Here is a 26,166-nt window from a genome sequence, read left to right as displayed (position 1 = left end):
TCTTTTATTGTGGTGTCTTTGTCTGGTTTCAGTATCAGAGTCATGCTGGCCTTGTAGAATAGTTGGAGAAGCTTCTCTTCTATTTTTTGGAATAGTTTGAGGAGAATAGATACTAATTTTTCCTTATGTTTTTTTTTTTCAAGATTATATATTTATTTGAGAGAGAGACAGAGACAGAGAAAGAGCAAGCAGAGGGAGGAGCAGAGGGGGAGGGACAAGCAGACTCCACACTGACTGTAGAGCCTGACATGGGGTTCGATCTCATGATCCTGAGATCATAACTTGAATTGAAACCCGAGTCAGGCGTTTAACAGACTGAGCCACCCGGGCGCTTCCTAACTCTTTAAATATTTGTAGAATCATCTATGAATCTATCTGGTCATTGACTTTTTGTTTGTTCTTTGCTTATTGATTCAGTTTCATTTACTAGTAATTACTAGTAAATCATTCAGATTTTCTATTTCTTTCTGATTCTCTTTTGGAAGATTGTATGTTTCTAGGACTATATTCATTTTTTTCTAGGTTGTCCAATTTGGTATGTAAATTTTCATAGTAGTTTTTATAATCCTTTGTATTTCTGGAATGTTGTCATTTCTCATCTTTCATTTCCGATTTTATTTGAGTCCTCTGTCTTTTTTTCTTGATGATTCTAGGTAAAGGTTCATCATTTTGTTTATATTTTCAAAGACCCAGTTCTTGGTTTCATTAATCTTTTCTTTTCTTTCTTTCTTTCTTTTTTTTTTTTTTTTTAGTTTTTATTTCATTTATTTCCACCCTGATCTTTATTATTTCCTTCCTTTTAGCTTTGGGCTTTGTTGGATCTTTCTTTTCTGATATCTTTAGGTATGAGGTTAGATTGTTTGAGATTTTTCTTGTTTGTTAAGGTAGGCCTATATCACTATAAACCAATCCTAATCTTAGAACTGCTTTTGTAGCATCTCAGAGATTTTGGACTGTTGTGTTTTTGTTTTCATTTGTCTCCATGTATTTTTTTTTCTTCTTTGATTTCTTTGTTGACTCTTTGGTGATTTAGTCTCCACATTTTTGTGTTTTGTTAATTTTTCATTTATGGACCTCCAAACTGGTATGCATCGTCTACATTTGGTGTCATAATTGATTAAGGTAGTCACCTAGTGATTTTTGGTTCGTTTTGTTTTGTTTTGTTTGTATGTACAGAGAGCAGCAGCCTTGCTATACTGGCATAGGCTTATGTCTTTACCGTTACTAGTACAGGGTGGGCAGAAAGAAGGAAGTTCCTTTTCTGCTCTAACAATGACATGATAGGGGAGTTTCTTCTTGCTTATAGAAACGGCTTTCCTAGGGGTGCCTGGGTGGCTGAGTTGGTTAAATGTCTGCCTTCAGCTCCATCACAATCTAAGGGTCCTGGGAACAAGCCTCACCTCAGACTCCTGCTTAACAGAGAGCCTGCTTCTCTCATTCCCTCTGCCCCTCACCCCCCTCCCTGTGCTCTGTCTCTCTCAAATAAATAAAATCTTAAAAAAAAAAAAAAAAAAAGGCACAGGCTGCCCAAATTAGGTTTCTTGGAACAGTTGTTCTAAGTTGCGGATTATGTTAAAAGGATTGTAAGGTCAGTTAAGTTGGATAAAGCCTGTGTCCTATTCCTTTCTTAAAGATTCATTGTTATATTAGAATAATAAAGGTACTGAGAAGTTTTTCATTAAAGAAATCTGCAAAAAAAAAAAAAAAAAGAAATCTGCTTAAGATTGATCTGTTGTTTCTCAAATTTGTCTCCACCAACATCATATGTTGGGTTAGAAAATGTATGTAAGTGTAGCTTAAATTAACTTGTTTATCTTTGCTTAAGATGGTAAGTCTGAACAGAAGTAATTGAAGTTTTAGGGTTTTATAATGCTTTGTTATAGTTCCATAACTTCTTGAATCCACATATAAGTGTGTAAGACACTGTTTCACCAGTATAAGAAAATAAATCAATGAATTTCTGAAAAAATGATGTTGGTTCACTTTAGATGAAAAGAACTCTAATTTGAAATTTTAATTTTAGAGTCTTTCAGACATTTTAAAGAGTAACATATTAATTTATTCAAACTGGTTTTAATTGCAAAGTCATAAAAATTCCTGTTATTTCAGAGTACTGAGACGAATACATCAGTACCAAAGAAAATGTGTAAAAGGTACGTACATGCTGTAATAGTGTTTTTTTTTTAGATATTTAAATTCATATACAGATACGTACACCTTGATTTCTTCTTTTGCTTTTCACAGGCCATGCATTCTCATACTAGATTCCTTGAAAGCTGCTTCTATACAAAACACAGTTCAGAATTTACGAGAGTAAGTAATGACAATTTTACTCTCAGTCTGTTATCTAAAAAATCTGAGTAATTTTGAAGCTACTTTAAGAATTACTGAAAACACTATGTATCTGGAATTATAATTTATTATGTATTTAGATGTCTACATACAGATCTAATCAATAATAAATATCCTATTGTATGTTAATATTCAAGTATTAATATTTCTCAAATATCAACTTGTATATATTAAGAGCAAATTCAGAATTTGTATTCATAATCTAACAAGCATATTTTTATAAAGGAGCATTGCAGTTTATTAGTAGTTATCAAAATATTTTAGAAAAAATGAGGACTTTTTCACATTTTTATTAGAGTGTATGTGTGTAATTTTGTAATTAACTGTAGGATCTGGAAATAGCAACTAAAGTTTTAAAATAATCTGTTAGTTTACTTCATAATATAAATGAGTTTATGTGTATGAGTTATGAAAATTGAGTTATTGAAAAAAGTCTAGCTTTAAGTTTGAAACTCAAATGACTTTCTTTTAAGTAGTAACCCTTGAAGCCTCACATACTATAATTTGTACTGTTAAATTTGGAAATTTGTCGTGAGGCAACACCTCAGGCAGCAAATGTTTTTCCTTCTTTATGTTGAATAATCAGGAATTTCTACTAGAGTCACTGTACTTTTTGATGATTCAAGGTATTTAGAGGTAGAGTGGGAAGTTAAACGAAAAACTCATCGGGAATTCAGCAAAACAAACATGGTGGACCTATGCCCTAAGGTTCCTAAACAAGATAATAGCAGTGATTGTGGAGTATATTTACTGCAGTATGTGGAGAGCTTCTTTAAGGTATGTAAAGATGTAAATAAATTTTTATTCGCAAGTACCAGTATATAATCACAAATTACTGGGCAAGCAAAGCAGCAAGAAAAAATTACACTCAAGAAAGAAAAAATAAATAAAGCCACATATAATCCAGATATTAGAGTTATTTCACAGATAAGAACTTTAAAATAGTTTGAATAATATGTCAGAGAAAATAGTCAAAGATGAACAAAATGGATAAAGATGAAATCTACTAAAAAAACCAAGTGGACATTCTAGAGCTGAAAATGATTAATATATGAAATTAAGAATTTACTGGAACTTGTGATGAGCACTGGGTGTTGTATGTATGTGATGAGTCACTCAATTCTACGCCTGAAACTAATATTATATTGTTTTTTAACTAACTGGAATGTAAATAAAAACGTAGAAGGGAAAAAAAGAACTTACTGGTTGGATTTGATAGACTTGGATGCAGCAGAAGACAGGATTAAACTTAAAAAAAAAAGGGCAATAGAAGGAATCCTACTGTATTTCAAAGAGAAAAAAAACGTAAAGAACAGAATATAAAAGACAAGTGTGATAAAGTCAAAGTGTAATTTATATGTAATTAAGAGTTCTAGAAGGATTAGGATAGGAGAGAGAGAAAGACAAAAATTTGAAGAAAAAAATTTCAAAACTAACAGACCGGTATATTCAAGAAGCTCAGAAAACCATAAGCTAGATTAATAGAGTAACAAGTGTTATTTTCTAGCTCATCAGTGATGCTATAGGTAGCAGTATTTAGGCAGAAATTTTAAAAGCAAGAAATCGCTCTTTGCTTTTTAAACTGTCACCTCATTACTTTAGTCATTACCAACATAATTTGTGAAGCCCTTCTCCCCTCTCTGAGGGTCAAGGGTTAGGACTGCAAGTTCCAACCCTATTACTGCATTGGTGGTTGTTCTGGCAACCAGCCCCATTTTTTCAGTGTGGTATTCTGAAGATGGGTATAGGAGTATAGGGTATTTTTGACTAGTACTTGAGATACTTTCAGCATGTAAGGGTTATAGTATATGGTTAGAACTTTTGATATAATTGGGGAGGAACAGTAATACATAGTTTTGGGTAAATTATGTAGAATTACATCTCAGTAGAGCTGTAATTTTAAAAAGCTAGCAGTTTCTTATTTCTTGTAAAATGAAATTAAAACAAGTTTAAATTGTACTGCTAAAGTGATTGCATTCTTTTTTTTCTCTCATTAGGATCCTATTGTTAATTTTGAACTTCCAATTCATTTGGAGAAATGGTTTCCTCGTCATGTAATAAAGACCAAACGGGAAGATATTCGAGAGCTCATTTTAAAACTTCATTTACAGCAACAGAAGGGCAGCAGTAGCTAGTTAATCTGTACAAACATGACACAGATGTTCTATAAGATTACTGGAAAGCCGCTTACCAGCATTTGTGTTAGTCAGCTCACAGAAAAGAAAATAACTTGTGGTAGTTTTATAAGTCATTGAACAGTATTTAAAATATATAAGATATATTATTAGATTGTTGAGATCTCATAGATGCAGTGGAAAATGGGGGGTGATATAGATAAACTTATTAGAAATTAAAATTTCAAAAATATTGGATATTTTTCAGATTAAATATGCTTCTGATTATGCAATAGCATATGTAAATGTGGGAATGTTTTTGTAGATAATAAAACTATGTGATCTGTACTTCCATAAAACTGGGAGTTGAGGGGAGTTAGGTCCTCCCTGGTGCCAGCCCCAGTGCTTGTCAAATTTGTTGACAAGTCACATTATATTGTAATTCTATTCTTTGCAGCTCAAGCATGCAGTATGAATACTGTGTATTTTTTAAAAGAAGAATTTAGTATTAAGGCTTCAGAAAATGCCATTTACGGCATCCCTTTTGTATAGTGTAAAAGAAGACATGATGTTAGGAAGATGATAAAAATGGACTCTTTCAAAGCGCAGCTTATTTTTCTCAATTGCTAAATGAAACCGTTACTCTACTGTAATTGTTACATGTTTTCTTTTTCTTTTGATGTCATATGTGGGGATCTAAGAATTTAGTTCATTCATTAGAATGGAATTTGGAATGAAAAAATCCTAGCTGTCCAAAACAGGTTTTTAAAAATTACATATGTAGCTCAACTTATTTCTTTGAGGTATAGCTTTATCAATATTGTCTTCTGTCTAATTCTGATATCTTAAGATGTATGTACACAGTTTCTGTAAGTATAGAAGATAAAATTGGTGTCCTCTTAACTTTAATTAAAAAATACCCTCAAAATCTTATTTATTGTTAGGACTAAATATATAATTTTATAGCTCTGTTTACCTGGTATTCATCTGCAAAGCCAGACTGCTCGAATTGCTTTTATATTTGAAATTGTAGGTTTTAGAGACCTAAGATCCCTATGGGGCATAAGTTTTATTAAATGTTCAGGTAACAATTTTGAATTCATGTGATGATGGTGGTATTATATGATTAAACACTTCCCAAACCTTTAATGTTATCAGGAAAAATTTGAGGGGACAGTTATATTGTATTTTCTCAGATAAGAAACATGCTTTTTAAGAGTATTATTTTAATCTTCTGTTTTATGCATCTCTTGGATTTATATTGTTAACTGTATAAGAGCAGTGAAGCAAGGGCAATTTAAGATAAAGCTAAAAGTTGGAACATTTTATTTCAAAATCATGTGAATTTGAAGTTTGAAGTTGTCAGTTAAGCCTCATTGTTTTTGAGTTTTTGTTAATCTTGTCACCGTCTTTATATTGTTAAAGATATTTGTCTTTTGGGGATTTCTTATAAAGATGGTTGTAGTTACATGTCTTCATTCCCAATTTGTGTGTGTATGGGAGGGTATTTTTTAAAATGACTATTATTTGTATATCTAATTTTGGGAAAGCAAGTATGTAACACATCTTCTTGTGACTTCTTAATTTTTTTGTTTGTATGTTTTTCAAAGGTACCACTGTCCTTTATCATGTTTTGAAGATTGTTTAAAATTCATTTTCCTAAATTCATGTGGAAATAATGCGTTGAATATCAACATTTTATATTAAACCTGTTTCCAATTCATTAAATTACAGCGTAACTTTCTTTTCTTAAGAAACATGAGCTTTTCTTGGAAACAAATTTTCAAATTTATGATACCCAGTGCCTATCTTATAACTGATACTTAGGTTAATTTTTCTTTCTACTTTAACAGACACATAGTTAGTTTGTCTGCTCAGGAAACATTTTTGGAGCATCTACTAGAGGTAGGCAATTTACTAGGTATAAAAAAATGAATGGCAGCTTTTATTCCTGAGTCATTTATAGTCTAGTGGGAGAAATGGGCATAAGAATAGCTTTAATATTCCTGGTAAAAACTATCTTAGAGTTTCTTTTAGCTCAGGACAGAGTTCATCCTAGCTGTGTGTGTGTTAGAGGTGATAGAGAGGTAGTGAGAGGGTTGTTACTGTACAGGGACAGTCTTCCTAGAGAAAATAATACTGTTTTTAATTTACAACTCTGGGGTTAAAAAAGGTGATAGCTTTTTTTTTTTACTCCCATCCAATCACTTAACTAGGACTTAGAAAAGTTTAATGCCTCTAATAATCAGCGTGTTTCCTTTTTATGTTTACAGGGAAAAATAGGGCTCATACAGAACCCTTTCTAATCTGGTTGCAATCTATGTGCTGTCATCATCTTTCCAGTGTCACCTGCTTTTTAATCATATAAAATTATTCATTTATGCTGTAATTGCTTTTGGCTTAGCACTAAGCTTAAGCCTTTTCTTCCTAGCAAATTATTTTGGGTTTTCTTTCTTTCAGTAGTGTTTCTTTGGAAATGTACTGAACTAAAATAAATGTGAAATGTCATCTGTATTCAGTATTTTTTTTTTATTGTGAAAATGAAAATGACCTCTAATTGTTGAACTATGTCTGGTCTGGGAGGACTGTGAGTAGACATACATACGAGAAATATATAAAACTTTATTGGAAAACAAACTTTACTTCCTTCTGTAGAGTCTCTTATAATTGAGCTTGTCTTTGTGGAAATTTGGAAACTTTGCCTAGAGGCCATTACAAGCTTTTGTGGGTATGAGGCTTCCTTATGCTGGTATGGTCTACACCCACCCAGCTGGTCTCTTCTCTTATAACTTAGTGTATCCCTTTTGGGGGCTAAAGAAATCAGTCAGGACTATTTTATTTTAGGATTTTCAAGAGAAATATGTTTTAGATCTTTACAGAACTTTTTATTTTTTTCCAGAGAACTTACTAGAGGTACATGACATAAGATATAAATACAGGACGCCTGGGTGGCTCAGCAGTTGAGCTCCTGCCTTTGGCTCAGGGCATGATCCTGAAGTCCCAGGATCGAGTCCCACATCTGGCTCCCTGCATGGAGCCTGCTTCTCCCTCTGCCTGTGTCCCTGCCTCTCTCTCTCTCTCTCTCTCTCTGTCTCTCATGAATAAATAAATAAAATCTTTAAAAAAAAAAAAAAGATAAATCCAGTGCTATTCAATAGTAAATCCTAGCTTCCCCAGAGACTTGGACTACTTTAATTCTATTCTACTAGGTTTACTTGATAAAAACAACTGTCCTAATACAAAGAATTTTATTGGTCCCATTGTGGTCCCATATCCTATCTTGGTTAAGAGTTCTCCATGTACATAAACATACCAGGCCTCATGTTTAATAGCTAATGAAGCAAGATTCCAAAGTTATCATGTGGGTGTGATTTTTATTGTACTCTTAGTATGTGCCAGGCACTAGTCTAAGCATTTTCTGTGTATTAACTAAGTTAGTCCTCACAACAGCTCTATCATGAGTTATCCTTACTATTCCTATTGCATTTTATGTATAAGGAAGAAGACATTAAGTAGTTATAAACCAAAGATTTTCAAATTTCTTATCAAGGAGAGAAATTTACAAGACAATAATTATGCCAAAAAGAAATCGCTCCAGGAAAACTAGCTAGAACTGGTTTTATACCTAGCTCTATATTTCTGAAGTAGATGGGTATAGTTGGTCTGGGCTTACAGATCTTATGCTTTAAATCATAGGCCCTGGGGCATATCAGTGGCATAGTCAGTCAAGTGTCTGACTCTTGGTCTTGGCCAGATTGTGATCTCAGGGTCCTGAGATGGAGCCCCAGGTTGGGCTCTGAGCTCATTGTGGAGTCTGCTTGAGACTCTCTCTCCCTCTGCTGTTCCCCCCCAACCCGTGCTCTCTCAAAATAAATAAATTAAAAACAGAAACAAAAACATCACAGACCCTAGAAGAACCCAGTTTCAACTAATAGATTCAGAAAAATTGTAGAACTCGGTGAATTATATGTGAAACGTTTTTAAGCAGGCTGCCAGTTAAAGGCAAAGAACCCGTTCATAAAGAGCTTAGCTGGCTAGATTAGAATAAAGAAATTGTCTCTCCCCATCTGTTCTAATTAGCTTATCTCTTCCGCTTTCATAGCTGTGCTGGATTTCAGGAAAGAAGTGAGAGGTATTTTGAAAGGACACCATTTTTATTTAAGCTAATTTATAATGGTTTGGGAATACTTGTCTGTTCTCAAACATAAACTCTTAAATGTTAGACCTTTCCTATAATAATTTGTTACTGGAAGTTTCAAGCCTTTTGGGGTGTTCAAGTTAAGGATTTTGGCTTCTCCTCATTCCTTTGATTGTGGCCCAAATGATTATGTTTCCTCATTTTGGGAAGATTTCTCTGGGTATTTTGATATTTGTCGTGATAGAAGGAAACCTTACATCATTAACAGGTATTTAAAAATCTATATTGTTTTTATTTGTCTGTATACTTATGGTAAATTCTCTTTAACATTATTTAAAAAAAAGAATAACATTATTTGATATGACTTATAAGAAGTTGAATCAAATGCTATTCTGTTAGTCTTTGGTATTCATTTAAACTTTTAAAATCTCTCCTAATAATTTTAGTTTTCTTCTTTAGTAAGTTCTACTTCAAACTTACTTACTTCTTATTTTTTGTGTTGCAATTGGATGTATAGTTTTTTCAATAACTAAGAATCTTGAAATAAAGAAGAAGGAGTTATATGGAGAAAAGATTGCTCATTCCTCCTCTCCTTAGGCATGCATGTCTATAATCTGAGCAATGGCTTCAAAACTGAAATGGGGCTCAAAAATCCATTTTTCTTTGTTACCTTTACTACTGTATCTTCATTATCAGAAGACTTGTTTATGCTTTCACTTTGTAGCACAAACCTACCTGTCTTTAGAAGATATCCAAGAACCCAACAGTGCAGTTTCTTTTCTCTTGACTGACTCAGAATCCACGGACACTTCTCTTTCTACTGAAAAGAAACTACCTCTGGACCACAGAGAAACTGAGAAACAGTGGCTACTTAGAAGAAGGCGGTCTATTTTGTTTCCTAATGGTGTGAAAACCTGTCCAGGCGAAAGTGTTACAGAGGCTGTGGCAAACCATGTAAAATATTTCAAAGTACGAGGTTAGTAAACATCTAAATCCTGTGGCTTTGTGATGAAATTTAAATACTAATATGTTTGTTGTATCTTGTTAAAATTCAAAGTTTGTGGGATCCCTGGGTGGCGCAGCGGTTTGGCGCCTGCCTTTGGCCCAGGGCATGATCCTGGAGACCCGGGATCGAATCCCACATCGGGCTCCCGGTGCATGGAGCCTGCTTCTTTCTCCTTCTGCCTGTGTCTCTGCCTCTCCCTCTCTCTCTCTCTCTCTCTCTTTGTGTGACTATCATGGATAAATAAATTTTAAAAAATAAAAATAAAAAAATAAAATTCAAAGTTTGTGATAATTTAGACACTGAGACAAATATGATCTTTATATTACCTATGGAAAAAGACGTTGCTAAAAGTATGGTATTTATATAGCTTCAGAGGAAAGTTTAAGAGTGGAAATGGTTTAAATCTTTTAAGCGTGTCAAAAATATCAGTTTATGTTATTGGAAAATTTAATTATGTTTACTTCTTCATTAAGTAGTTTATCTAGGGGATCCCTGGGTGGCGCAGCGGTTTGGCGCCTGCCTTTGGCCCAGGGCGCGATCCTGGAGACTCGGGATCGAATCCCACATCGGGCTCCCTGCATGGAGCCTGCTTCTCCCTCTGCCTATGTCTCTGCCCCTCTCTCTCTCTCTCTCTCTCTCTCTCTCTCTCTCTGTGTGACTATCATAAATTAAAAAAAAAAAAAAAGTTTATCTAAATATACCCACAAAATATATTTTCCATGGTATACTTACTTAGGTAATAAGTTACTTTAGATACATGAAAATACAATACATTTTTTAAATTTTTCTTTTTTTTTAAATTTAAACCCAATTAACCAACATACAGGACATCGTTATTCTCAGATGTATTATTTAACAATTTATCAGTTGCGTATAACACCCAGTGCTCGTCATACCATATGTTCTACTTAATACCTTTCTATATTTTATAGTTCAGACATCCTGCAGATTCATGCTAGTTACTCTCTGGTTGGTACACATAAACCTTATTATGTCTAAAATGATGCCACTTCTCACAATGGATCCTAAAACAACAGAACTAATGATTTTATTTTTTTTAAAGCTTTTATTTATTTATTTTAGAGAGCAAGCAAGAGAGAGAGTGCGTGTGTGCATGGGGGTCAGTGTAGGAATGGGGGAAGGACGAGCAGAGAGAGAGGGAGAGAAAGTCCAAAGCTGACTCCACGTGAGTTGATGCAGGGCTCTATCTTGTGACCCTGATATCACGACCTGAGGCTTAACCCATTGTGCCACCCAAGTGCCCGCAAGATTTTATTGTTAATTAAACAGTATTATCCTTGATCAAATCCCTTTTTATTGTGTGAATTCATTCTCTATTTTAAGTTTACTAACCAAAATTGCTTAATTGACCATAATGGATTCCAAGGATTCTCAATTTTCACTTTTTGCTGCTGAAGAGACATTAAAAAGCCATAAGATGTATGTGTTACTAGTAAACTAAAGTGAAGGTCGATGATTAGATGGTAGTGAAACCAGGCTTGCTCATTTATGTAGTTATTCCACAAATGTTTATTGGGCACTTATTTGCCGTGCCCTGGACTATATGGATATTTGATCTAAGCTGCTACTTTTATCTTCTCCTTTCCTTCAACTTGTCCTTCAACTTGTCCTTCATCTCCCCTTCCCTCACCAAAGAAAGTGTTTTTGTTTTTTCAAAGCAAACTTTTTTTAAGTGTTTATTTAAATTCCAGTTAGTCAGCATACAGTACAATATTACTTTCAAGTACAATTTAAGAGATTCAACACTTAAATACAGCACCTGATGCTCATCAGAGCAAATGCCCTCCTTAATCCCCATCACCTATTTAACTCATCCCCCAGCATTTCCCCTCTAGCAACCCTCAGTTTGTTCTATTAAGAGTCTGCTGCTTGGTTGGCCTCTCTTTTTTAACCTATCCTCGTTTGTTTTGTTTCTTCTTCACATGAGTGAAGTCATATTTGTCCTTGTCTGATTGAATTATTTCGCTTAGCATAATACTCTCTAAGCAAGTGTTTTTAAGAAAATAAACACCAGATATTATATATATTTATATATTTGTTTTGTTTATTAAAGTAGTACTGTATTAGTATCTTTTTAAAAGAGGGTATTTGAATCTCTTGCTTGTATTTTAGGACTATCAAACATTATTAAGCAATAAGCGTTTTTATTTTTTTAACGGAATTCCATTGATTGTTCCTTTTGTGTATGGGGTGTGTACCAGAAGTGGCAAATTCTCAAGAGAGTGGGAAAAGAATAAAGGACTGAAGATAAATGAGAATGACAGTTTATAACTTAACAAAATATGATTTCTATTATCTGGAAGTTAAAAATAAATAGATCAGAGTATCTACATAGGTGCTGGTTAAATAGTGAAGAGGAAATAACCATTTAAGAAATATGGTTATATCAAGTCAAAAAAACGAATGTTGGCCAGGATGCACAGAAAGGGGAACCCTCTTACACTGCTGGTGGGAATGCAAGCTGGTACAGTCACTCTGGAAAACAGTATGGAGGTTCCTCAAAAAGTTAAAAATAGGTCTACCCCATGACCCAGCAATTGCACTTCTAGGTATTTACCCAGAGGATATAATATAGTGATCTATAGGGGCATCTGCACTCCAGTGTTTATAGTAGCAATGTTCATAATAGCCAGACTGTGGAAAGAGCCCTGATGTCTATTGACAGATGAATGGATAAAGAAGATGGTGGTGTATATGTATATATATATACACAATGGTATATTACTCAGCCAACAAAGAAATGAAATTATGACATTTGCAAAGATGTGGATGGACCTGGAAGGAATTATTGTAAGTGAAATAAGTCAATCAGAGAAAGAATTATCATATGATCTCACTCATATGTGGAATTAAAGAAACAAAACAGAATCATAGGGAAAAGGAGGGGAAAAATAAAATAAGATGAAATCAGAGAGGAAGACAAACCATAAGAGACTAATAACTATAGGAAATAAACTGAGGGTTGCTGGAGAGGAGGTATGGGAGGATGGGGTAACTGGGTGATGTAATGAGCACTGGGTGTTATATGCAGCTGATGATTCACTGTACTCAACCTCTGAAACTAATAATATGCTATACGTTAATTAAATTTAAATAAAATAAAAAAGAGGAACAGATCAGCAAAAAAAATGTGGGTCTTTTAATTTCTTTGCTATTATATTTATAAATTCAAGAGATACTATGGAAAAAGAGACCAACAAAAAGAAAAGCATCCCTAGAATAATTGATTTTAAAATACGATGCTTTGAATGGGATCATTGGAAAGGTACCTCACAGAGCTAATAGTGTTTGGCGCAAGCACATCAAGGTGGTAGCACTGTTGATAGATCTATTGCTGTCATTTGTAAAGAATAAATATGTTTTTGAAAATTAAAAATTATTTCAGCATAGGTTTTGAAGAGATACTCTTATTTATTTATTCATGAGAGACATGGAAAGAGGAGCAGAGACATAGACCTAGACAGACTGCCTGTGGGGGGCCCAATGTGGGACTTGATCCTGGGATCATGCCCTGAGCCGAAGGCAAACGCTCAACCACTCAGCCACCCAGGTGCCCCTTGAAGAGATTTTGTAGAAATAATTGGATAATGCCCTTAGAACCAAATGTTTGAAAATTGGAGGGAGAGATACATTCAATGTCCAACCAAGGATCTTAGCTCTTCCTACCAAGCTAATTCAAATAATGGTATGCCCAATTTTTCCTATAGGGGATTTGGCTTCAGTTCCTAGTTGGTGTAACAAATTTGAAAAATGTCTTCATTTAAGCAGGAACCAATTGCATTTGAACCTAATGATTTGTAAAATTAAACAGATATTTAGGGTTCTTGGAATTGAACACAGTTAGTATCCTCCCACTTAAAAAATTACATTTGTAGTTGGACTTTTAAAATATCGCTTTATGAAGGTATACTTTGATGGATTATAAGCTGTATACTTAAATTATACTATATGATTAGTTTTGACAAATGTATTTACCCTTGAAATTATCATGCAGTCAGTGAATTTATCAGTCACCTCCAAATATTTTCTCATTTACCTTTGTAATCTCTCCCTCCCTCAGAACACTTCTCTTTATCCTAGTACTAAGGCAACCCCTAATCTGATTTTTATCAATCACTGTAGATTGTTTGCGTTTTCTACACTTTTATATATAAATGTAATCACATACATACACTTTTTTATCTGGCCTCTTTTGCTTAGTGTAATTATTTTGAGACTCATCTATGATTTTTTGTGAATCAGTGGTTTGTTAGCTTTTATTGTTGAGTAGTCTTCTATTTTAGGGTATATCACCTTTGGGGATATTTGGGTTGTTTTCAGTTACTGGTGATTATAAAGAAAGCTGTTATGAACATTTGTGTTTAAGTTATTGTGTGGACATATGCTTTCTATTGGTTAATAAAAGAGTAGAATGGCTGGGCCTCATGATCGGTATATGTGTAACTTTTTGTGAAGTTGGTAAACTTCAGTGTGTTTTCCACTGTGGCTGTACCATGCGCAGTATATTAAAATTCTAGTTTTTCAGCATTTTTGCAGTGCTTGGTATAGTCAGTCTTTTAAAACTGTAACCATTCTAGTGAATACAAAGTGGTATCTTATTGTGGTTTTAATATGCATTTTCTTAATGGCTAATGATTTTGAACACCTTTTTTATGTGCTCATTCACCATTTGTGTATCTTTTTGGTTAAGAGTTTATTCAAATATTTTGCTCATTAAAAAAATAATTGGATTGTTTGTCTTATAGAGCTGTAAGAGTTCTTAATGTATTCTAAATACAAGTTTTTTGGTCAAATACATGTTTACATATACTTCCACCTCATGTATGGCTTATTTTCTTAATGTCTTTTGAGGAACAAAAATTTTAAATTATGATGAAGTCCAGCTTATCCTTTTTTTTTTTTTTTTGGACCATGGTTGCCTTTGGTGTTATATCTTGCCTAACCCATAGTGACAAGTATTTTCTTCATTCTTTTCCTGTAGAAATTGTGTAATTTTTAGGTTTTGCATTTAGGTCTATGATCTATTTTGAGTGAATTTTTGTATATGGTGTATATGGATCAAAGTTGAATTTTTGCGTATGCTTAGCCAATTGTTTTAGCACCACTTATTAAAAAGATTATCTTTGGGGCACCTGGGTGGCTCAGTTGGTTAGGTGTCTGATTCTTGATTTGGGCTGGTTATGATCCCAGGGTGGTGGGATTGAGCCCCTCTCTGGCTCTGTACGGGGCATGGAATTTGGTTGACATTCTCTCTCCCCCTCTCCCTCTGCTCATCTCCCTGCTCTTGTGGTCGCTAAATAAATAAAGAAAAACTTAAAAAAAAAATTTTTTTTAAGTTTTATTTATTTATTCATGAGAGACACACACAGAGACAGAGACAGAGACAGAGATACAGGCAGAGGGAGAAGCAGGCTCCATGCAGGGAACCTGATGTGGGACTGGATCCCGGGTCTCCAGGATTACGCCCTAGGCCAAAGGCAGGTGCTAAACTGCTGAGCCCCTCTGGGCTGCCCTTAAAATCTTTTTTTAAAGAAAGATTTTATTTATTTATTCATGAGAGAAACACAGAGAGATAGAGAGAGAGAATGAGGGAGAAGCAGGCTCCCTGGGGGAAGCCTGATGCAGGACCCAATCCTGGGCCCCTGGGATCATGCCCTGAGCTGAACACAGATGCTCAACCGCTGAGCCACTCAGGCATCCCAAATAAATGTTAAAAATAAAGATTATCCTTTCTTGCTTTTGCACCTTTGTCGGAAATCAGTCTTCTGTTTATGGTGGGTCTATTTCTTCACTCTACATTTTCTTCCACTGATCTATTTGTGTATTTTTATGCCAATACCATACTGTCTTGGTTACAATAAGTCTTTTAATAGGGAAAGTTCTTCAGCTTTGTTCTTTTTTCAGATTTGCTTGGTTATGCTAGGTCCTTTGTTTCTCATATAAATTTTAGTATCATCTTGCCAACTTACACAAAAAGGGCTGCTGGAATTTTGATTTGAATTGTGTTGAATCTATTGGTTAATTTGGGAAGAATTATCATCTTAATAATATTGAGTCTTCTGATCTATGAACATGATATATCCCTCTATTTAGGTCTTCTTCAATTTCTCTTGGCAGAGTTTTGTAATTTTTTAAAAGATTTTATATATTCATGAGAGACAGAGAGAGGCAGAGACACAGGCAGAGAGAGAAGCAGGCTCCATGTAGGGAGCCTGATGTGGGACTCTGTCCGTGGACCCCGGATCACGCCCTGAGCCGAAGGCAGATGCTCAACCACTGAGCCACCCAGGTGTCCTGCCGTTTTGTGATTTTTGATGTATAGGTCTTACACATCTTTTTTTTTTTTTTTTATCAGATTTATCTTTTCTACTTTTTTTTCATGACATTGTTAATGTTATTTTAATTTCTGATTGTTCCTTGCTAGTATATAGGCATAAAAATGTTTTTTTTATATATTGACCTTGTATTCTATAACTTGCTAAATTCACTTATTAGTTCTAGCAGCTTTTTTGTGTATTTCTTAGGGTTTTCTACCTAGATGATTATTTTACTTGCAAATAGAGATAATTTTACTTCTCATCTTCCAATTTATATGCCTTTTATTTCTTGCCTTATTGCACCAAATTGATCTGTATGCTTTGGGCACCACAATTTTGAGAGGAAAATATTACCCTAAAAAAAGACTTTGTTCTGTACTGGATTTCTGTGTACTGAATAATATGCACAGCCTGCCTCCTAGTAACAGGATTAAAGACAGCTTAAATGCAGGCATTTCTTTCTTCAGAATATTGTCATCACTTTTTGCCTTCCTCCAGCAGTTTACAGGGCAGGTTTTTTCTGCCACAAGAGAGACATTTGTAGATCACCTATCTTCTCAAAACTAGAAAGTTATCTTCAACAGTTCCTAAAGGCTATATAAAAATTGTTTGACAAGGATGGGACTTCAGAACTTGTCTACTTCTAGACCATAGTGAAGCGGGTGGCAATTGTCTCTGGTGTACTTTTGCCCTTCTTAGTACCTCTTTCCCTGGGACTGTGATGATTTCACTCTTCTGTACTGTCTGCAATGTCCTATCTAGGTTTCCCCTCTCTGAGCTGCATGAGGGCTCCAGACTACCCCCGCCACCCCTAAATATCCTCCATTATTAAAATGTACGTGTGCTGAATTCTATATTCCACATTAGTTAATCAGACGTTATTGTCAGATGCCTCCCAACTGGAAAGCCGTTGGATAATTTTAGGATGTATTACCTTTCTGGACAGAATTACATTTTTTACCATTTTATTGAGATATAATTTACATACCATACAATTTTTCCATTTGATGTATAGAATTCAGTGGTTTTCTATTTTATTCTCAGAAATATGCAACCATTATCACAGTGAGTTTAAGAACATTTCATTACCTCCCACCCTTTAGTCATCACTCTTTTATCCCTCTGTTTCCCCTATGCCTCTCCCCAGGCCTAAGCAATCATGAATCTGCTTTTTATTTCTATAGAGTTGTCTATTTAAGGATATATCAAATAAATGCAATAATATAATATGTGATCTTTTGTGACTGGCTTCTTTCACTTTGCATAATCTCTTCAATATTCATTCATGTTGTAACATGCATCAGTAGTTTATTTTTTCATGGCCAAATAATAATATTTTCTTGTATGGATAAACCACATTTTGTTTATTTGTCAGTTTTTGGGCATTTGGGATGTTTTCAATTATTTGGGTGTTTTCCCAGGGGTAGAATTTCTGCGTTATATGGTAACTCTATGTTTAACCATATAAGGAACTACCAGATACTACTTTCTAAAGTAGCTGTATCATCTTACGTTCCCAATAGTGGTGTGTGAGATTCTGATTTCTCTACGTCTTTGCTAGCACTATGATTTTCCTTTAAAAAAAAAAAAAAAAGACACACAACCATCCTAGTAGATATGAAGTGTTATGCCCTGTTTTGATTTGCATTTTTTAAATGATTAGTAACATTGAACATCTTTTTATTTGCTTTTTTGGTCATTTGAATGTCTTCTTTTGAAAAATGTCTCTGGATCCTTGCTTATTTTTCAGGTTTCAAAAAATTATTATTGAGTTGTAACAGTTCTTTATGTATTCTAGATACAAGTTTTTTATCAGTTAAATTACTTGAAGGCATTTTTTTCTCATTTTGTGAGTTGTCTTTTCACTCTCTTGATGGTGTCTTCCATGCATTAAAGTTTTTGATTTTGATAAAAGTCCAGTTTATCGATTTGTTCTTTTTGGTTATTTTAGGTTCGCTGTAATTCCATATGAATTTTAGAATTAGCTTGTCAATTTCTGTAAGGAAGTCAACCAATGTTCAGATTGGCTTATATTGGATCTGTAAGATCAATTTGGAGATATTACCATCTTAACAAGGTTAATGATTCATGTGTGGATGCTTTAATTTGCATTTCTCTGAAGATGAATAATAGCACTTTTTTCATATACACGTGATCTATTTGTAGCTCTTCCTTTGTAAAGTGTTTGGTCCAGTCTTTTACATGTTTTAAAAATTGGATTGTTTGCCTTTTTATTAGGGAGTTGTAGAAATTCTTTAAATATCCTAAATACCAGTTCTGTGTCAGATATATTTTTTGAATATTTTCTGCCAGATGTATGGCTTGTCTATCCATTTTTTTAAATAGTGTCTTTGATGAATAGTTGTTACTTTTGATAAATTCTAATTTCTGTCTTTTACTTTTATAGTTGTTGTTTTCTGTGTCCTGTTTATGAAATTTTTGCCTGTCCTCAAGTTATATAGATATTCTTCTGTGTTTTCTTTTAGGACCTTTATAATATTAGCTTTAATATTTCAAATTATTTTTGTGTATATTATAAATAAGTTACTGAGATTTATTTTTTCTTTCTTTTTAAGATATATAGTTATTCAGTCTTGTATCTTTTATAACTTCTTTGAATCCCCTTTTTCATAACTAGATCTTGTAGACATTCATTTTTTGTTTGTTTTTACCAACTTCAGACTTTCTTCACCTTTGCATTGTCTTTTGGAGGGCACTGAATTTTCATGTGGAAGCTTCAAAAAGAAAGGAAGAATTCTCAGTCTACAGCTGGTTAGCTCTGCCTCAGTCAACCATGGCTGAATTCTTCTCTTTTGCTGTAGTGTCACAAGTTCTGAAGAGCAATTATAAAGATGCAGTTAGTTCACTGGAAGAGAAAATTGAGTTTGCAGCCAAAGGTTCATTTTGACCCTTAAGTCAATTGGTGGAGGAACTTTAAATATTCATTTATTTTCCTCTCTGTTAAAGCTTAAGACTTGTTTTTTGGCTTAGACTATCTTCTTCCATCAAACAACTGTGAGACAACCAGAATCTATTGATGATAACATTGGTATTCATGTAGCACTAAGCAGTTTATAAAATACTCTCACAGGTAGGTAGATAAGGCTGTAATGATTCATCCAGTTAAACAAGAGAGAGGAGTCCATTGAAACATTGAATGGCTAGGTAAGTTACCTGTAGTTATGAAGCTAGTCTATGGTAAGGATAGGGCAAGAATTTAGATCTTCTGACTCTATGAGTTCAGAGGATCTACCTCCATATATACTGGATAAGCATTCAGTTTTCTTGAGGTGAAAAATAATGGTCTTGATCTCTATGCATTTGCATCTGTCTTTCTCTCTCAGCACTTTGTTCCTCTTCCCTTCCCTCCCATCTTAATCTGTTGTCCACAGTGTCTGGTATTTGGCCAATGAAATGGTTGCAGGATAGCAATACACTATATAAAATATGTAGATAGCCTGTTTAGCATCCTTTCAGATTTGATCCTTTGAATAACTTAGCAGATAGATTGAATTAGTTTTTATTTTAATATAGCAGTACATTTCTCCTGAATATCAGGGTTTTTTTTTTGTTTGTTTGTTTAGTTCTTCTATCTTTAGAAAAAATTTCTTTTGAGTGTAAATGACACCCAATGTTACATTAATACAGGTGTATAATATAGTGATTTGACAAAATTCTACATTATGCTATGCTCACCACAAAAGTAGGTACCATTTGTTACCATGCAAAGCTATTACAGTACCATTGACTGTGTTCTGTGTGTTGTTCCTTTTATTCCCATGACTTATTCATCCCATAACTGGAACCCTATATCACTCACTCCCCTTCACCCATTTTGTTCATCCCCCCACTCCTCACCCCTCTGGCAACCACCAGTTATTCTCTACTCTTCTCTCTCTCTCTCTCTCTCTCTCTCTCTCTCTTTCTCTTTCTTTTGGTTAATAGATTTTAATTTTTAGAGAAGTTTCAGGTTCAGAAAAATTGAGCAGAAAGTCCAGAATTACCTGTACTGTCACTCTTCCATGCACACATTTTCCCCTCTCATTAGCATTTTGTGTTATTGTATTGCATTTGTTATATTTGATGAGCCAATATTGACACATCATTCTTAACTGAAGCTCATAATTTATATGGAGTTCAGTCATTGTGTTGTTTATTCGATGGGTTTTGAGAAATGTATAATGACATGTATCCACTATTACAGTGTCCGACAGAGTAGCTTCCTTGCCCTAAAAAAGCCGTTGTGCTCCATCTCTTCATCTCTTCCTTCCCCCAATCCCTGGGAACCATTGATCTTTTTATAATTCTCATAGTTTTGCCTTTTCCAGAATGTCATATCATTGGAATCATATGATATGATTTTCAGATTGGCTTCTTTTACTTAACAATATACATTTAAGTCTTCACTGTGTCTTTTCATAGCTTGAAACCTCATTTCTTTTTATCACTGAATAATATTCCATCATATGAATGTATCACAGTTTGTTTATTCTTTCACCTATTGAGGTATACTCAACATCTGCTCCATATTTAAATAGCATAGACATGTTTTTTTTTTTTTTTTTTTAAGAGATGGGAAAAATACCCTGCCTATTAGGAAGTCGGTCAGTTCCCTCTGTAAGGGAAAGGAGTGGAGAGGATGAATTCTCTTTATATCTGAAAAGTTTAAACTGGACATAGATCGACAGAAGAGCTTTGACTGAGAATCATTCCCATGTTCCTCCAGAAAGGACACTATGGACAAGAGGGTCTTGAGAATTTGAATAAACAAGTTCGTGATCATTGTGAGAACCTCAAAGTGCATTAACTTTCCATAAAATACTTCTCTGTTTTCCAGTGTGTCAGGAAGCTGTCTGGGAAGCCTTCAGGACATTTTGGGATCGGCTTCCTGGGCGTGAGGAATATCGTTACTGGATGAATTTGTGTGAAGATGGAATTACAACTATATTTGACATGGGCACAAATTTTAGTCAGTCTGTGGAACATAGAAGTTTAATTATGAAGGTAAGGGTGCTAACAAGGGAAGAATTGCCCGACTATTATAGAGGCACCTATACACAGTTAAAACCTAAAGGTAGAAAGAGCAGATGCAAATCCCTGCATTACTTTTTGTTGTAATTCTGCTTTTTGAGTGAGCTGCCGTAGGGCATAGCAATGTCTTTTTCCTATTTGCCGCAATTTAGAAACTTTACAAATATTATCTTAAATACTGTTTTTATAAATATATACCTTAGACTGAAGAATTATTCACTGAATAACTCTGAGCTTTTATTATGAGTCTAATAAAATTAGATTAGTATATCTGAAAGTAATACAATAAATCATCCAATTCTTTCTACTTTAAAAATTTTATTTCTAGTAAAAGCATGCTATTAATTTCTTCCAATATTTGGTCCTACCCTGGGATGATCTCATTAACTGGAGGCAAACTAGGGAAAGAAATATGATCTGATAAATATGGGTGGACCCCAGACAAATTTTGTAGGGTTATAAACATTTTGAAGATATGCAGGTTTTTGTGTGTTTTAAAATGCACTCAACTTTTAATCATGGTACTCAAATTTTTAAAAAAATTTTAAAAATATTTTATTTATTTATTCATGAGAGACAGAGAGAGAAAGAGAGAGGAAGAGATACAAGCAGAGGGAGAGGCAGGCTCCATGCAGGGAGCCCAATGTGGGACTCGATACTGGGACTCCAAGATCATGCCCTGGGCCGAAGGCAGGCGCTAAACCATTGAGCCACCCAGGGATCCCCCATGGTACTCTAATTTTTAAGCTGCAGTGTTGCATTGTTTTTCCATCACATTTTTAAAAAGATTTTTATTTATCTATTTGAGTCTTCTGTCATGTTTTTAACTCTTCAATATTCATAATTATGAGAATAGTTACCAGTTATTTAGTGTATACAATGTACCAGGCCACATATTAAACCCATTAAAAACATTATATTTAATAAACAACAATCCTATAAGGAGGTACTAATATCCCCAACTTATAGATAAGCATCAGAATTATTCCTTATTCTAGATTACAAACCCAGATGGGCTGGAGCTTAAATTCTTTTTTTTTTTTTTTTTTTATTTATGATAGTCACAGAGAGAGAGAGAGAGAGAGAGAGGCAGAGACACAGGCGGAGGGAGAAGCAGGCTCCATGCAGCGGGAGCCTGATGTGGGATTCGATCCCGGGTCTCCAGGATCGTGCCCTGGGCCAAAGGCAGGCGCCAAACCGCTGCGCCACCCAGGGATCCCCTGGAGCTTAAATTCAAACCCACTTCTCGTTTTAAAAAAAATTATGTTTTTCCCCCTTTACCATTGGGCCTCCCTTCTCAGTTATTACCACTTTTGCAAACTGCTAAATTTGGTAATATGGAATATTGCTTAATTTGCTAATATGGAATACTTATTTAGCGAAAAAAAAAACACGTACACATATTTACACGCACATACACACACTCTCTTTTATTTATATCTGTGTTATCCATCTCAATTGTGTCCATAATATAGAATCAGCTGATAGAGCACCAAATACATACGATACAGAGTTAGTATTACCATAACAACAGCTTCTTATAATGTTACATTGGAAGGTATTTTTTACAAGTAGAACTTTTAGAAAGGTAAGATTAGAAGGCATTGGAAATATACTTTTTTTAAAGATTTTATTTATTTATTTATTTATTTATTTATTTATTTATTTATTTATTTATGAGAGACAGAGAGAGAGAGAGGCAGAGGGAGAAGCAGGCTCCATGCAGGGAGCCCGACGTGGGACTCAATCCCAGGTCTCCAGGATCACACCCTGGGCTGAAGGCGCAGTGCTAAACCGCTGAGCCACCAGGGCTGCCCTGGAAATATACTTTCAATGACTATTTAGTACAACATGCAGACAAAGGAAGTGATATGTCACCTGGATTGAGTTTCCAATAATAAGTTTGCTGAACAAGGAGAAGTTTGGGATAAACAGTCCAGGCAGAGGGGACAGCATAAACCAAATGTTTGTAGGAAATGACTTGGGGGGATCCCTGGGTGGTGCAGCGGTTTGGCGCCTGCCTTTGGCCCAGGGCGCGATCCTGGAGACCCGGGATCGAATCCCACGTTGGGTTCCTGGTGCATGGAGCCTGCTTCTCCCTCTGCCTGTGTCTCTGCCTCTCTCTTTCTCTCTCTCTGTGTGACTATCATAAATAAATAAAAATTAAAAAAAAAAAAAAAAAAGGAAATGACTTGGGCCAGTACACCAGGAGGGTAGACTAGAAGTGATGAGATCAGACTGGAAGACTAGAAGTGACAGGAGATCATCCTATCTCTGAGGATGATAGGAAACCATTGAGGGGTTATAAGTAGGTGAGTCACAGGGGCTGATTGGACACTTTTGAATTTTTTGAATTTATTTTTATTTATAATTTTATTTTTAATTTTATTTATTTATTCATGAGAGATACAGAGAAAGAGACCTAGGCAGAGGGAGTAGCAGGCTCCCTGAGGGGAGCCTGATGCAAGACTTGATCTCAGGACCCCAGGATCACAACTTGAGCCAAAGGCAGATGCTCAACCCCTGAGCCACCCTGGTTTTAAATTTTAAAAAGACCATTATGATTAATATACATCATGGGGTAGATTAGAGAGATTAGGGAGACTAGTTACTACTCCATGCCTGAGGAAATGAGGGTCCTAACTAGACATGAAATAAGGAAGCATGAGGGATACAAATAGGAAAAAAGATTAGCAGGACTCAGTGATAAGTTGGATGGGAGTGGGAGAGGTTGACAGAATGGCCCAGGAAACCTCCCCATTTCTTAGTCATCCACTAAGACAAGAAGGCAGAGAAGCGGTTTTGTAGATGTAGGCGGGAGATTGAGTTCGCTTTTGACTGTGTTGTTTTGAGCCACTTGTGAAATGTGAATTGCCTGGCATTTAGGTATGAAGCCAAGGAAAGTGGTCTGGATTACAAATACAGCTTGTAGGAGTCAACAGGCTTGAGGGAGTAATTGAAAGCTTTTAGAGTGGCTGAGATTATTCTAGGAGAGTTTGTAGAGTAAGAACAGTGAGTTATTTATAAATACCATTTGAGTCATTTAGAAAAATAGTCTGTTTTACAGATGAGAAGTTGGGGGATTTTGAGTTTTGCCTCCATATCCAAGCAAAAGAAAATAAGACTTGAAACTAGGTCTTTTAAGTTAGTGTTCTTTTTATTATATTGATCTCACAATAAAACCACTAATTTAGAGGAAACTTAAGGACAATTTGCTTTGGAATGCCCCCGATGAATAATCCAATCATTGGTATAATATACCTTTTTGAATTCTGGAGAAATAGATTTAGCACTTATTTTATACACATTTATATTACTCTAGTAGAAGAATTTCTATAAATATGTTAGATCACAAAAAACTTTGATTCTAAGTCCATGTAAGGTTAGAGTGAAACTCTATCAACCTCCAATTTGTAGATCTTTTTGGAATGATTACCAGTAATGTCTGTTAATCTGTGCCCATTAAGAAAGGGAACAAGAACTTTCAGAAACATAAACAGAGACAGTGCCAGGACATTCCCACAGTCTCAAAACAGACTTGACATTTTTAGTACCTTGCTTTAACTATTTGTCTAACCATAGAAAATAACAGCATAGATTTATAAAATAACAACATAATGTTAGGGCATTAGTGTTTTATATGCAATAAATTTTATTTACTGCTTAATAACTGTCATTAACTCAGTCATTTTTAACTTGTTTTCCTTAGAAACTGACAGATACAAAGGAAACTGTAAGCAGGTGAGTGTCTTTTTTTTCTCTCTAATTTCATGTTTGGCAACAGAGATGTGTCATACCTATTCCAAGACTCACACCAAGTTTAATGGCCCCTTTCTATCTTCTTGCTAGCTCCTGCAATGACTAGGGCTGTGGGTTAGTCCTAAATGCTTTTCCTCATCCTGAGGCCACTTCCCTTTTGAGACTCCCATCACAGCCACTGTGCTTGTTACTTTCTGACCTTGCCAGGAGGCAGACTTGTTCCTTTCTCTTGGGTGAGAAAACAGATTTCTGGAAATGGAATATGGAATGATCTACTTTTGTTGAGGCTTACGGGCTTATAGTAAAAATGTCATGAAATGGTACACCTTAGTAGTGGCAGATAGTTTATTAAATCATGGTTGGTGAGGAGGTTCACTTTACTGTGAGAAATGATGATAATGATCTTGAAATACAAGAACAACACAAACCTTGATGCATCCTCTAATACTAGGATTTGTGGCTCTATTGGACTTTAGGTTTAGGATTTAAGATCATTTCTGGCTCCTGAGCAATAGCAGTACAGAACAGATCATGGAAGGTGAAGGGGTTTGAGTGTATAAGGATTGAACATTTCAATTTTATCCATACTCACAGTATCTAGATTATGCCAGGTTGTGGGTGATTATTTGGAAAAACACCATTAGAGCATAAAATCCAGGTCTGAGTCCACAATTTAAAGACAGATTAAAAAACCAGTTAGGTGAGTTGTGCCTACAGATCCAAACTGGGCAATAGAGTCCCGGCATATGTTGGAGTACATAGGTGAATGCTAGTGGGGTATGATAGGTTTCAAATAAAACATGAGTAAACAGATGGGAAGAGAACTTTGTGTGGTCTCACTCATTTATATACCTAATGTTACCACTGAGGCCTGGGGTTGAGCACCCACTTAGATGGTTGGGCCATATGGTGTTTTGGGTGTAGGCTCTTCACCACTGAGAAACAGAGCTTGAGAGTTCCTTGTGAACTCTCACAAGGAGTGAGAGTTGCAACACACAGGCAGTGAACTAAATACTCTGGTGAGTCCTATTAGTCCTAATGATCTAGGTAGGCTGTACCTAATGAAATGATAGCACATTTTACACATCTTATAAGGTTAAGAAGCTTATAAATACCCTAGTATACATGGCATTTCACCTGGAAGAAGCTCTGAAAAGCTTGGAATTCCCCTTGGGAAGTCCACTTGGGAAGTAGACTTTAGCAAATTTGTAGCTTGTGGGTTATTATAAAGTGGCGGAAGGAGGGTTATCTGAAATAGGATGGACAGGTGTAACACCATGTGAAGTTGGGTGTGGCTTCTAGCACAACAGGTAGCTGGAGGATGTTTAAGGTGTAGTGTGCATATGTATTGTGACTTTCTGTAAGACTCACTTCAACTGGGTACAGTTTTCTGCAGCTATCTAGCATTTCTCACAGTGAGACTATGTA

At 35.1% G+C, this 26,166-nt stretch overlaps 2 protein-coding genes across 13 annotated transcripts in view; both read left to right on the top strand.

Moving 5' to 3' along the window:
* Positions 1-6,194, top strand: part of SENP7 (SUMO specific peptidase 7) — a 147,875-nt gene extending 141,681 nt beyond the window's left edge. For all 12 annotated transcript variants that reach the window (XM_025989969.2, XM_025989968.2, XM_025989967.2 and 9 more), the window contains 4 exons: positions 2,110-2,153; positions 2,245-2,313; positions 2,979-3,129; positions 4,350-6,194. In XM_025989969.2, the coding sequence (XP_025845754.2) occupies positions 2,110-2,153; positions 2,245-2,313; positions 2,979-3,129; positions 4,350-4,487 (402 nt within the window). In that variant the 3' untranslated portion in view covers positions 4,488-6,194. The remainder of the gene's footprint in view (positions 1-2,109; positions 2,154-2,244; positions 2,314-2,978; positions 3,130-4,349) is intronic.
* Positions 6,195-8,727: 2,533 nt separating this feature from the next.
* The window catches only part of IMPG2 (interphotoreceptor matrix proteoglycan 2), an 80,580-nt gene continuing 63,141 nt past the window's right edge, over positions 8,728-26,166 (top strand). The window contains exons 1-4 of the mRNA XM_025989964.2: positions 8,728-8,872; positions 9,329-9,580; positions 20,786-20,952; positions 24,689-24,720. Of these exons, the coding sequence (XP_025845749.1) occupies positions 8,788-8,872; positions 9,329-9,580; positions 20,786-20,952; positions 24,689-24,720 (536 nt within the window). The 5' untranslated portion in view covers positions 8,728-8,787. The remainder of the gene's footprint in view (positions 8,873-9,328; positions 9,581-20,785; positions 20,953-24,688; positions 24,721-26,166) is intronic.

Source organism: Vulpes vulpes, chromosome 1 (assembly GCF_048418805.1).
Source record: "Vulpes vulpes isolate BD-2025 chromosome 1, VulVul3, whole genome shotgun sequence".
NCBI classification, from domain to species: Eukaryota; Metazoa; Chordata; class Mammalia; order Carnivora; family Canidae; genus Vulpes; species Vulpes vulpes.
This window is presented reverse-complemented; position numbering and strand designations above follow the sequence as displayed.